The sequence below is a fragment of the Wolffia australiana genome, chromosome 7, assembly GCF_029677425.1.
Source record: "Wolffia australiana isolate 7733 chromosome 7, ASM2967742v1".
Classification (NCBI taxonomy): domain Eukaryota; kingdom Viridiplantae; phylum Streptophyta; class Magnoliopsida; order Alismatales; family Araceae; genus Wolffia; species Wolffia australiana.
The window spans coordinates 13697600-13710886 of NC_135841.1; the positions used below are offsets into that span (position 1 = coordinate 13697600).

At 39.0% G+C, this 13287-nt stretch overlaps 2 protein-coding genes across 6 annotated transcripts; one reads left to right on the forward strand and one right to left on the reverse strand.

Annotated features, from left to right (window-relative positions):
• Positions 1–317: 317 nt before the first annotated feature.
• On the reverse strand, positions 318–4828 carry LOC144705375 (Rhodanese/Cell cycle control phosphatase superfamily protein). The gene is made up of 13 exons (XM_078578004.1): positions 4537–4828; positions 2976–3968; positions 2787–2887; positions 2136–2250; positions 1928–2005; positions 1585–1677; positions 1429–1512; positions 1260–1358; positions 1139–1201; positions 1039–1069; positions 877–923; positions 706–764; positions 318–622 (listed from the first exon to the last, which is right to left on the reverse strand). Exons 1-13 carry the CDS (start codon positions 4585–4587, stop codon positions 412–414), a joined length of 2025 nt encoding a protein of 674 aa, XP_078434130.1. The 5' UTR covers positions 4588–4828; the 3' UTR covers positions 318–411.
• Positions 4829–9145: 4317 nt separating this feature from the next.
• On the forward strand, positions 9146–13189 carry LOC144705773 (uncharacterized). Of its 5 annotated transcripts, none has more exons than XM_078578594.1 (5): positions 9146–9584; positions 10036–11141; positions 11329–11776; positions 11913–12237; positions 12905–13189. In XM_078578594.1, the coding sequence occupies exons 1-3, from the start codon at positions 9245–9247 to the stop codon at positions 11395–11397; spliced, it is 1515 nt and encodes a 504-aa protein (XP_078434720.1). In that variant the 5' UTR covers positions 9146–9244; the 3' UTR covers positions 11398–11776; positions 11913–12237; positions 12905–13189. The 5 variants fall into 5 exon arrangements, with proteins under 5 accessions (XP_078434720.1, XP_078434723.1, XP_078434721.1 ...); XM_078578597.1 differs by lacking the exon at positions 12905–13189 and having other exon boundaries at positions 11329–11516; positions 11675–11776; positions 11913–12435; XM_078578595.1 differs by lacking the exon at positions 12905–13189 and having other exon boundaries at positions 11329–11498; positions 11583–11776; positions 11913–12435.
• The last annotated feature ends 98 nt before the right edge of the window (positions 13190–13287 follow it).

Below are 13287 nucleotides of genomic sequence, written 5' to 3' on the forward strand. Positions count from 1 at the left end.
TTGCGCTGGGCCCCGTAACGGCTAGTTCTTGCTAAAGGAAATACCGTGAATGCCCTCAAAGCAGGTTTTAAACAGGGTTAGTACTTTTCAAATTCTTATTTAATTAGGTTATTTATACCAAAAGATTTAAACACGGTCGACGTGTTGATGACGTCACCATTGCCTTTAATCGAAATACAAATACGCTTGTTAATATTTTAATTTTTATTTAATAAGTTAGTTTATACAAACTGATGACGTCATGAAAGAAAAGATTTGAACAGATTTGACGTGTGAATGACGTCATCGTTGTCCATGAATCTGATATTATACAGAGATAGCTAAGATTGTTAATATTTTCAAATATTATTTGATAAGTTTATTTATACAAAAAAGGAAAAAAAGAGAGATGGAACGGGGTTCGGGTTGCCGTCAGGCCTCCGCGGCGGGGGCGGGCTCGACGGGAGGGGTCTGGCCATCGTCGGAATCGGACGGCTGAGATTCGTGCTTGGCGGCGGCCTGGATGACGCGATCTTGGACAGCCGTCGATGATGGTGACGTGGCAAGCCCAAGCTTGCTCTCCTCGTTCCCGGCGACTCGTGACAGCGCTTGGGCCCCCAACGTCAGCGGACTCAGCAACCGGCTAAAGAACAAAAAACAATTAAAATTCTAAAAAAAGTTACCTCAGAAAAAAATAATTAAAACATAAGTTTAAAAAAAAGTTACCCAAGATCCGCCTTCAGATCCTCTGAACTCTGGTAGGAAGAAAACCTCCTGTACAAAGACTGCCCAACAAGGAAAATAAAAATGGGTTTCAAACCCAATTATAAAAATACAATTAAAGAAGAGGATATATTGTATTCATCGTTATAATTTTGAAACAAAATTATAATATACCTGACCCAGGCCGATCACTCCGATGAGTTGTAACGTCTTCTCCCACTCTGCAGAAAATACAACTAAGTCAAAAATTCTGCCCACACTAACATCAGATGTTATCTCACCCAATAATTTATTCATTATAGAGATAAAGATTAGTGTGATTGGAGGTGAGCTCACCGAACAAAGCGTACAATGAAGCAGCGGCCCCCTGTTGATGAACTCAGAATTAGACGCATTTTATAAAGGAATAAATAAGTCTACGAAGCTCAATTCTTACCAAACTATAGCCAATGATAGATACAGGCGTTGGCTTGATCTCCTCCAAGATTGCCTCAGCTTCCTGTAAATTAGATATTATTCGAATTTTCCGAATAAGTAGCCGAGAAGGAAAATTTTACCTCATTAATGATATCAAGAGCGGTCTCAGGTTTTAGTTCCTTGATTCGAAGACCATTTTTCATCCAAGAGCGGTAGCCACCTCCAACCAGATAAGTTGTCTGCAATTCCGAAAAATGAACTTCAGAATAGATTTTTAACATATAAATTTATTTTCGCAATCACACTTACCTTGACACCAAGTTTTCTCAAGGATCTTGCAATACTTTTCGACTGCTCGCCGCCGGCATCCAAAATTATCACCTTCGTTCCGTTCTACACACAAGTAAAAGTTGTATAATTGAATCAGTATCTTATTCGCTTCATGACTCTAAGAATATTACTCACTTTCACAATCTTCAGGTTGCGGATGATCGATGCGGTTAAGGCTTCGTTAACTTCTTCGCCGCTACGAAGTAGTTTTTTCACAGAACCATCGACCTGAAACGATGAAATCAACCAAAAATAATTGAAAATTTTCAAATTGACAGTAATTAAAGTTATAATCTCATCGGGTTGAGTTATAGAAATAAAAGAACTGACGAAGAAGAATGCATGAATAAACAACGACGCAAGGGAAAAACTATTCGACAAACAAAGAGAACTGATAATCTAGAGGTATAAAAACCCATAAAATTCAACCAAAGGGAGAGGCGAAATAATGCACAAAAACCCATAAAATTCAACCAACCTCAGGAACACCGACGCTTGCATATTTGAACCGCGCTCTTCTCCTCAGGTCAGGAATCCCGTCTCTCTCCCTCAGATCCTTCAGCCAATTCACACAAAAAATGCGAAATCAGAAAAATTATAAATAAAAAAGGGATCATCTCATTGAAGTGGTATAGAGTAGAAACGTTATATTAAAGCAAAAGTCAGGTGAAATTACAGCCTCTTGCCTCAGGCCGGATATCAACGAGCGCCACATTGTCCTCTTTGTTTAGCAACTCAAATGTTAATTCTGGGGACAAGTCTCCGGAATAACCGCCATAAAGAAGAAGCCAGTAAGAATACCTAGAAAAGAGGTAGAATTAGATGTATAGTGCAGGGACGCGGACGGGACGATTTTTTGTCCCTGGATGAAAAAATTGTCCGGTCCGAGGGTATGGACGAATTTCGGGACAAAAATTCGTCCCCGGGGACCACAGGATGGGATGGTTTTCGTCCCGTGGGACGAAAAAATCGTCCGTCCGGAGGTCTCCGGACGGTGGACGGACGAATTTGGATGGAAAACCGCCGGATTCACATCTGACGGTTGAAATATTGCCACGTCGCCTCGCTAGGACAATTTATAATATATTATAATCTATTATAATATATTAAAAATATAAAATGTGTTTTTTCATCCTGGAAGAATTTCAGGACGAAAATTCGTCCCGGGGAGGACTGGACAGGATGAAAAACCGTCCCGAGATTATTGGACGGGGCGGTTTTTTTGTCGATGGACGAAAAACCGTCCCGTCCTTTGTCCAGGTCCGAGACGATCCGGAACTATAATTAGATGTGATACTTGAGAAAAAAATGCACAGTTCAAAAGGTAGATGACGAACCCAAAAGTGGCAGACCCTGCAACAAGTAGTATGAGATGGACTAGCGGATCATTAGGATCAATGCCAATACTCCTCTCAACTCCTTCAATAGCAACGTAAGCCTGTTCAACGACATAACCAAATAATTAACTTATCGAATAATCAAAGTAAATAATCAAACTATTAGCCATGGTGTGTCCATAAGCTTACCTTCCCAAAAGCAAAACTGATTGGAGTAAGGACTAGCGAGGATTTCTCTTCTGCAGAATTTACTGCCTCCTGAAGCTCAGAGGGAAGGAAAGACTTGGCTAATTCATAAGAGAACACAAAAAATGTCGTTGCATTTGACAGGAAACCTTCAAATGATACAACGGCTTTCCTTAACGCATCAACAGCAATACCACCAGCTTCACTAAAGTTCCCCTTCAGATTGCTCGAGACGACTGTTAATTTGTCTCCGGCTTGATCCTTGGACTTCTCAAACGAAGACATAAATCTGCTGATTACACTATCCATTGAATCCGTTCCTTTCTCAGCAGTTTTCGTGATGGATGAAACAAGATTTTCGTATGCGTCTTCAATTGATTTTTGTGTGTTAGATACAGAAGCATTTGACGAATCCCGAATTCCGGCAAACAAATCGCTAACATTCTCTTTTATGCTGGAAATATCATCTAGAGAAAAGGAAGATGAACTTTCAGGGATGGAGCCAGACACTGAAAGAGATCCAGAAACTGTAGATTCAGAAAGAATATCGGAGTTATTGGTTGAAGATCCATCAATGTTCAGTAGCACGTCGCCAGATTGGGGAGCATCAAGAAAATTTTCAATATTTAATGGCGGTTCTGCTACAACTGCTGCACTTCCCTGATCAGCTTCTGTTGAATAAGTCACATTTACTGCTTTTGCGTAAGAATTCCACTTCTCTGGCAAAGTGTCAGTGTCCTCACTTGCATAAGTACGAACATTGTCATCAAAATAACTCGGGTATGGAGAAAATATGGAGGAGTCTGTAGAACTAGGGCAAGACTCCGGTGCTTCCATGACAAGTGAATGCGAATATCCCGAAGCATGGGGTCTGAAGAATGTTTCATGTTTATGAATCCCACCTTGTGGGTAGATAAATCCTTTTCCATCTAGAAGGCATTTCTCATCGCTTCTCCATAATAAAGATATCTTCCTTGAACCTGCAGGAAAAGAAATCTGAAGAAGCACCATTTAAGAACTTGCATTGAAAATTTTAAAAAAGAGGAGAATAATTGACAATAACAAGAGTAATAATTTTCATCCAACAGATGTAGCTCCTGGCCACAATTTAAATTGGAAGTTCGGATTCATCGACGTTCTCGGGTGATCTTCCCTCTTTTCTTAAAAATAAAGTTTTAATTGGAAGTTTTTACTGTGAGTAGACCTAAACACCATCGGCGTTTATGAAATTTGAGGAGCATGAAAGCACACCCGCGTGTAAAAAAATGAAGAACATGAGTACCAGACTTCAAGCCCAATCTAAATAACAGTCTAAGCTTTCTCCAATTAAGCTGCGATCATTCATTGATTACTGCACAATTAAGCTGTCACAGATGGATACCAGGCCGGCATCATGAACAGACCAATAATTGATCATTCAAAAAAGGAAAAGGTCTGAAGCCCAGTATCATCCAACCTCTGCATCTCATCATTTCCGGGGGTGAAAAATGCGTAATAAATCCAAACCCATGAAAATGCAGATCGGCAAAGCACGGTAAAACAACCCTAAACGCATCGCACTCACCGGGAAGTGAGAGGAACAGCTAGGCGAGGCCGAACAGACAAGCGGCATCATCGTAATCGAGGTCTTGGGGAATCAATCGGCCATGAACCGGAGAGGAAATCACGATGTCAAATTCGAAATTCGCTCAAAACTCGGGGTTCCCGGGATGAACTCGAAGAATTGAGGAGGACGGCGTCGCCTGGCAGGGAATCTTCCATCCAGTGAGAGAGCTTCGATGGAGATTGGAGAAGATCTGATCGGATATGATCCAGACGATCGATCGTGTGGCTGATCAACACCGCGGGCCGGTTCTTCGGATCGTCCTCACCACTCGTTCCCTCTCTCTCGCTATATTCAAGACTCCACTTCGGAGACACGTGGCATTTTACTGCCACGTGTCAGTGATGACTATTCCACGTGGACTCATGTGGCCCACGTATTGGGCCCGGTTGACGGCCCGGAAATGCTCGGATGACGGAGATAACACTCTCCCTCCTTCCACCACTGGTTTAGTTTTTTTTTTTTGCCAAAAATATGGTGCCTAAAACGACAAACCCAAGGGTTATGAGATTTTATATATGTAATAGTTTTTTTTTTCTTTTTTCATATATGTAATAGTTGAAGGTTTCTAAGAGTTTATTGGCGTGCTCGACACCCCCTGCGTACTGCTTGGTTTATCATCGTCTTTGTTTAGTGAAACTCCTAGTCTGCACTGATGCTCTTACTCTGATGTGCAGTAATGCGGTTTTTGGTGGTGCTGAAGCAGCTTGCTTTTGTTGCATGGTTAGTCCCGAACGTGGACAAAGGACGGGGGGGGGGACAAATTTCATCCCGTCCTACGTCCGATGTTAGCTCAGGGACGAAGGAGGGGACGGTTTTTCGTCCACTGACAAAAAACCGTCCCGTTCAATGATCTCGGGATGGTTTTTTGTCCCGTCCAGTCCTCCCTGGACGAATTTTCGTCCCAAAATTTGTCCCAGACGAAAAAATCTCATTTTATATTTTTAATATATTAATATAGATTTTTCTAAGTATTTTAAGGTAAATATGGAGGAGAGAGAATGCAAATGGACATATATACAATTAATTCTGAGCGGCGTCAGTTTGCACGTGCGAAAAAAACACAAGGACCTTGATGCAAATTGTCATAGCGAGGCCCCGTGGCGAGATCTTAACCGTCGGATGTGAATCCGGCTGCTTTTCGTCCACATCCGTCCGTCCATCCATCATCCGAGACCTCCGGACAGACGGTTTTTTCGTCCCACGGGACGCAAACCATCCCGTCAGGTGGTCCCCAAGACGAATTTTCATCCCAAAATTTGTCTGTATCCTCAGACAGGACAATTTTTTTGTCCGGGGATGAGAAAATCGTCATGTCCGAGTCCCTGAACTATAGTTGTGTGGCCAAGTATTATCATTTTTCTGTTTATATCCTCTGTAAAGGTTGGTGATGACATTATAATTATTGGATCAATATCATGGATTTTCTCTCATATTTTTATATGTGTGTTCTCAAGATTAAAGCGATTAAAAGTGATTGTGTTTATAATAATATTCTGAATTTTTGGATTTTGGGTACTTTTAAGGAATTTTTTGATATCATACTAGTAAAGAAAATAATATTTCCAAGTGAAATTATATTTCAAGAATTTTATGACATTAAAATAGTAAGGGCAGAAAAACTAGCTCAGAGCATATATTTTTAATATGTTTATGAACTAAAATATGTTGTTTGGAATTATTTGAAATAATTTGATATTTTGTGTTTTTTATTATCAGAAAAATGTGTCATTATTACGTCACAAATAATGATGTCATAGTACCAATCATTATATGATTTTTTCTACTTCTTTTATTCTGGATTATGATTATGAACTAATAAATAGAACAAGGAGGGTGACATGAATCAATGTAATAAACAGGATATATATCACAATCACTGTGACTTCAGAAGTTTAGATAGTGTGCACACACTGCACATTTTTATTCGCAGTTAGAGAATCAAATGGATTAAGATTTCTTGCTTTTGGAAAATTCAAGAAGCACTCTTATTGGCTTGACGAAACGCGTTGGAAAATGATTAAGAGATAAAAAATAATAGGTGTAATGTTCAGGAACTCATAAGATTCTCCGTCTAAAAATCACTGATTATGCAAAGAGCTCCCTGATTTGTATGTATGAATCCTTTAATACAATTATACCTAACGATTAGTCAAGTTGGTTCATGTCATTTATGGAGTTATGACATTACATAAAATAGTTGACATCTCATGTGCATTAACATTATGATGTCATTTTCTAAAATTATGCCGATAATAATATTTCTAATATAAATTTAAAGGTAAGTGATCGCCGTATTATGAATCATCATAATTCAATAATCATTGGACACATCATCGGGGTTGATTAAAAGCACACCATGTGCATTATATGAATAAATGTCTATCACTAAATATTCAACAAGACATTGAATGCACAATTGGCTTGCAACAATACATTATAATTATGTTAATATTCAACAATTTCATTATTATCATTACACAATAATAATAATAAACACAATTCTGTTTCAATGATTGTAAACAAGACAGAGTGTAATTAGATTATACAATACATAAATCCAGCACTTGTATTGTCCTTCTCGTCCTTGCCCTTTGACTGTCCTACCACACTAAGTTACCTTACTGTTTTTATTTATATCAATTGTGTATATAAAATAAATACATAGTCATGAATCTCATTTATTTAAATATTCAAATTTCAACACATTTCAGTTGTTTCAGATTTTTTACAAACATTCCACATTTATTTTGTGGGTTTTCTATTAACTTTAATGGTATTAATTTTTGTATTTTTCATCGGCATTTGCTACTATCATCAGTGTATTATTTTCTTTAACACTATTAGTGCCATTAACATTTCTCTTTGATGTCCTTAATAACTATCCCAATTATTTTCAATATATTATAGTAACGTACTGGACGACATGTACCGCCCACGATCGATTTTTGTCCTGGGCAATTCTGATGTAGACATCCTCAATCCGTTGTGAAATGGGTTGGATTTTGTTTGTTATGCTACTAATGATTGAGGTCACCACATTGAAATTTGAACTCACAAACCCCCTGATAGAAAACATGGAGAATGCAGGCACTTTACAAACCATGTGGTATAGAGATGCACTTTTGATGGCATGTAGTGCAATGCATGTGAAGCTCTCAGATTACACATCTTGGTTTGGAACAATCAGACCATTGCAAGTGCAGAAATACTAGAGTCATTTTTAAAAATCAATGTCATTGATCCCTTATTCCACCCCATGATTCTCTCTTATCTAGGAGATCTCTTAGAAGCTATAACACATATTGCAGACGAAGACAACCCTGCTCATGGACAATCCTAACATGTTCCAATTATTGCCGCCTGCCCAAAGTCATAGCCATGTTCAATTTCAAAGCAAGAGCTTGAGAAGTATAGTAACATATTGTGCAACTTGGATGGGAGATATCCCCTTGAGTTGGTGGAAGGTCTGCACATGACACTTTCCTAACTAAATTATTTATCTTGAATTCCTTCTAGTGGAGTGACCATTATTCATTGGTCATGACATCGAGATATATTAGAACTCAAGCATGAATACGCAGAGTTTTGTGATGCTAATGAAGTTGTGAGCATGGTTCCATTGCCTTATGACGACAAGGACAATGATGTATTTCATCTACTTTAGTTCGTGGGAAAATATTTATTCCACCAAAATTTTTTTTTTCATTCAACATTTCAATCGTGCAGGACAGGTGCAAATAACTAGAATAGTAAGCATGTCATTACTGTTTTTACGTCCTAATGGAGAGTAAAGTTTTAGTTACAATATTTCCAATATCATACGGTTGATTGGCATTATTCCGTGCAATTCCCATCTTAATACGTGATTTCTGACATCGTATTTTCGCTCCATTCAGATTCATATTCATCGCTCCCGTTTGTAAAAACTCACGCCTGCTCATAAGCACCTAAACGCTCGTAAACTCGCGCCTCTCCGCATAATTAGCATCAAAATGGCAGTGGACGGCAGTTCCCTAAGATAGATTATAGCAAGAGATATGCACAAAGTTTTGGTGTCTCAGGCTATTGATGAATATTCTCCCTGATAAATTGTGCTCAACAATTTTTTTTACTCCAAGCAAATTAATTTTTCTTGAGCCACTATGTTTCTCACTTCCACCCAGAGTAAGACACCATGACATTAAATAAAAAACACAGTCTCCAATACTAAATTTAATGAGCAAGATGAAAACTGACAGAAATCATAGGAATAATCAACCGCTTCATACTAATAATTGTAGCAATCTTTTCACAAAATTGTATCTACTGGTTAAATATAACAGAAAATTCACAAAAGAGATGAACAGAAAAAAAATGGAAAACCCAGAAAAAGGTAAAGAAATCGGCCACCTACGAACTGAATAGAATTATAAGCTACAAAAGCGCAAACAATTTTTATAAGTTATATAATTTGTTAATGAACTTCATTAACCACTTAATGAAGTGCTGAAGTAAGTTCATGGCTTGGAAAGGTGATTGATTATATATAAATGGAAATAACCTTCTTCGCATTGATTATCAAACATATAATACTGGATTCACCTCTCAATCGTTCATTCTTGTCGAATTTTGCTTCTTCTTCGTGGGTTTTGCTCAAATCTTCTTCGTAGGTCGAGGGTTCGACGAGATGGTCGATTTGTTCTTGTCGAAGCCTTCCGATGTTGGCGGTGAAGGCGACTCGGCGGAAGAGAGAATTCTTCTTCTTCGGAACTTGGAATCAGTGATTTGGCGGGTGATCACTTCTAGCGGCAGATACGAGTCTCGTCTTTGGTTCTGCAATACTATTTCGCGTGTACGGGATGTTGATCACACGGAGCAGCAGAAGCTGTTCTTGGGGATTCTGGAATCCGCTCCATCTAAGCGAGAAGTTGCTGCGCAGATCCTTCGGATGATATTTGACAAGAAGCCTGCGAAGGCGGGGGCTTTCTTAGCAAGAAAGTGCTACATGCTTGAAAAATTCTTCCAAGGTCAGAACACTTGCTTCAATTTTGTATCCGAGATGTTTATACTTTTAATCTTTCTCTTCTCTTGGATTCTCCCAATGAAGTATGATTTTATTCATATTTTTATCAGAATGCTACATCCGATGTTTAAGCTTTTTGGAAGAAATCTTGTGAAATATATTTCTCGAAAGGATTCTCGTGTAGATATTTTTTCAAGATTCAGATTGCTGTTTACTCTTACTGACCAATGAAATATCTATGATTGGATTTGTAAGAATTTCTTCATCCTATTTCATTGAGAAAGAAACCGGTTCACAAAAAAATATTATCCTTCTTAACAACACTGTTAAGAGGTATATCCTTTTGAATCAACATCAAGACGTATCTCTCCTCTTTGAATTCTTAGGGCTAGGTATGTTTTCAACATTTATTATGATTCGAGTTCTATCATTTCAATTTACTGGCGTAATTGCAGGGCATCCCAAGCGTATATTGAAATGGTTCGATCACTTTGCTTGTACTGCTGATTATGGGCATAGGAAGGGTGCAAGGGCAATGTCCCAGTTTGCTTTTACCAACAGAGATATATGCTGGGAAGATCTAGAATGGAAAGGCAGGCACGGTCAATCGCCAGCCGTGGTTGCGACAAAACCGCATTACTTTCATGATTTGAATATTCTAAAAACTGTGGAAAATTTTCTGGAACACGTACCCGAGTTTTGGTCCTCAGATGAGCTGGCAGAATCTGTCAAAGATGGTCAAATCCTGCACATTGAACCTCAGTTCTTTCTGGATCAGTTTATCCGTCTGATGTACGAGGATAATGTAGAGGACGTTTGGGCAATGATAGAAGACTTTATCATTGAAGAGCAGTTTTCAAGTTTATGCCAGCGGATTCTGATCCTGCTTGGCGAGCACGAGCTCCATGATTTTGTAACCTCTCTTTGTAAATTGCAAAGAACTAGATGGGCGTGTGAGAATTTTGGGTACCCGTCCGCCTGGCTTGAGAGTCTTCTTTCAGCATCAGATTTTGAAGATATCACCTTGAATGACCTTATCCTGGTAAATGCTGTCATAAATGAAGGCCGCCAGATCATTCGTCTTCTTGGGGAGGAAGAACATGAGCTCGAGTCGCGTAAAATTGAAGAGTTGTTGAAGAATGAAACACTCTATAGCAGTGAAAGCCATTGGAGCCTTCTGAGGCGATGCAGCCGAGTTGACCTGTTGATGACAATTAAATGGCTTGGGCTTGAGTCTTGGATTATACTCTACAACTTGTCAAAGGAGACTAAACAGTGCGAGTATTTTGAATCAGTATTCATCAAGAACGGAATTAATTTCAAGAAGTCTGAGGAGCATTCCTTGATAGGCTCGGGAGAAGTTTCTGACAGAAGCCTCTCTGACAGTGATGATTTGGATTACAGGAGGAAGTCCAGAAAGAGAAAATGGCGCAAGAAACAAGTTGGCAGGAAATCCGATGTCGATGAAGTTTTTGATTTTAGAGTTTCTGATGGAGATTTATTTGCTGGAAGAGGGATTTGGTTGCTATCCACGGATGGTTTTTCCTCCCCCTGGAACATGGTGTGTTTTTACCTACTCTTTTGGAACTTTTTTTTCTGTTCAGAAATGTTGATTTTTAACTGATCTTGATGAATATGGGTTTCTATCCGGAAATGTTCGGATGGTTCTTTGTGAATTTCTTTTGAGTTGATGATCCCTCTTTTTTCTGGAATCAGCACCATTTAACCTCCCTCTGTACGGTTTTCAGAAAGATCTGCCGGAGCATCTTTCGAGGCACTGTTTTTCTATGTGGATGAAGTGGGCTCGCTCTGACTAAGAGAGACTACACATGTTACTTGCTTTCCTGGGAAAGCTTCGTTTCCTTGTAGCTCCATCATGCTCGCTGGAATCACGCAAGATTTGCCATTTGAATTACATGTGAGCTGGCAAATTTTGGTGTGTCTTTTATTTGTGTTCTACATTAGGAAGATTTCCTTTTGTGGCTTCTTATTTTTATTCCAGGGAATGATCTGGAAGAACCATGAGGCTGTCTGTTGAATGGGTATGTGTTGGCTGTTTTAAAGAAGTCCTGACCCTGTTGAATGGATGTCCAGCAACCAGGTAGACAACCTATCACAGTGCCCCAAAAGAACAAGATCAGTCTGACATAAAAAACAAAGCACCACACCGAATGCAGCATCCAAGGAAGATCAGAGGTAATCCAAAAGATTGCCTGGAGGAAGAGGCTTTTAAATGTCATATCATGCCCACATTGTGCAGGCTCTTCCTTTGCCTTCTTCTTGTCCATCATTTTATCTCTCTGTAATGCTTGCCCCTTTTTTCTTATTTAAGGAGGTCCTTCAGGATCATTCTGATACAGTTCCGAACAAGGGGTGGTAACCAGTCAACAAACATCAGGAGACCTTGTATCTCTGGTGGTGCTGACGTGGCCACTAACTCCCAGTCTTGACTGTGAGTGGGAGGAGGAATAAAGAATACCTATAAATTATAGGTGAGACCTCAAAGAAAGGCATCTTCTGGTTGTTGGACTCTTGAAGGTTGCAAGGGGTCATCCGTGAGTGCGCATGTTATCAAGAGGAGCTAGCTACAAGAAGACAGGCGATATCTCGATGCTCAGTCGAGGGATCTCTACCTTATAAGTGGGATATTCACATCTGTAAGTAGAATTCTCGTTTTCTTAGCAATTTGATACAGATCGTACCACATTCTCTCTCTTCCCATGACAAGCTAGGAAATATTATGTCATTTTGAAAGAAGATCCATATGGCAACTGAAGTGTACCTTGTGAGGACACAATTGATCTACTTCTTGGAATGGTGGGGGTACTGCATTATGGACTTTTGAATTCTTTTCACAGCAGTTTTGTGTGATTTTGTTAACGTTTTACCATGGGGTTGAAGAGGAGTCAGCAAATTGTCAGAATACAGTAAAGAGCTGACGTGGACCAATAGGAATATTAATAAAGAGTAGTTAGTAAAATGGAACATGTGTCCCTTATACTCGTTATGAGATTAGTGGTCATGATTAAATATAGGATTAAACATAGACAGGATTAAACATAGTTTGGAATACACATAGACAGGATCCAACGGTGATTATTTGTCTTGTTATAGCCATTATAATCTGTTATAACGGCTATGATTTTAACATAATTATCTTTATATTACAACTACAACTACAACTACAGACAATATAACTACCGACCTATGTAATCATCTAAATATGGGATAAACAATGATCTTAATTGTGCATCCTTCTCTTCTTCTTCTCTTCTTCCTTCTCTCATCTCTTCTTGTTATTGAGTGAGATCTGATTTCTTTCAGGGGTACCATATTTTAACGGACAGTTGGTACATAGCGTTCGAACTCAGTAATCTACAATGAGTCTTCAGAATGCTGGACCAGACTACTCTGAAACGGTACACTCATGATATTGGCTGTATTTATTCATGAAAAGCACACATGATTTCAAGTGTATTTCTTCATGAAAAGCATGCACAGTTTTTTCATGAGTTTTTTGTAGCTATGGAAAACCTAATTGGGTGTATTAGTATTGACATTATCCTAAGCTTTTCAGCTTAGGTAAGTAGGCACCTACTAACTTAATGTAATACTATTTATCGAGGTGGGATAAAAGATAAGTACTGTGCAAGAATTTATTTTGTTCAGCTACACCCTAATCTTGTCCTAGATATTTTCCCCGGAGC

Coding starts and splice junctions, on each gene's coding strand:
- LOC144705375 (XM_078578004.1), bottom strand. CDS start 4,587: ATGATGCCGCTTGTCTGTTCGGCCTCGCCTAGCTGTTCCTCTCACTTC. Junction 1,513..1,584: donor GCAACCTGAAGATTGTGAAA/GTGAGTAATATT, acceptor ACTTGTGTGTAG/AACGGAACGAAGGTGATAAT. Junction 1,070..1,138: donor CTATCATTGGCTATAGTTTG/GTAAGAATTGAG, acceptor GTTCATCAACAG/GGGGCCGCTGCTTCATTGTA.
- LOC144705773 (XM_078578594.1), top strand. CDS start 9,245: ATGGTCGATTTGTTCTTGTCGAAGCCTTCCGATGTTGGCGGTGAAGGC. Junction 9,585..10,035: donor GCTTGAAAAATTCTTCCAAG/GTCAGAACACTT, acceptor GCGTAATTGCAG/GGCATCCCAAGCGTATATTG. Junction 11,142..11,328: donor TTTCCTCCCCCTGGAACATG/GTGTGTTTTTAC, acceptor TACGGTTTTCAG/AAAGATCTGCCGGAGCATCT.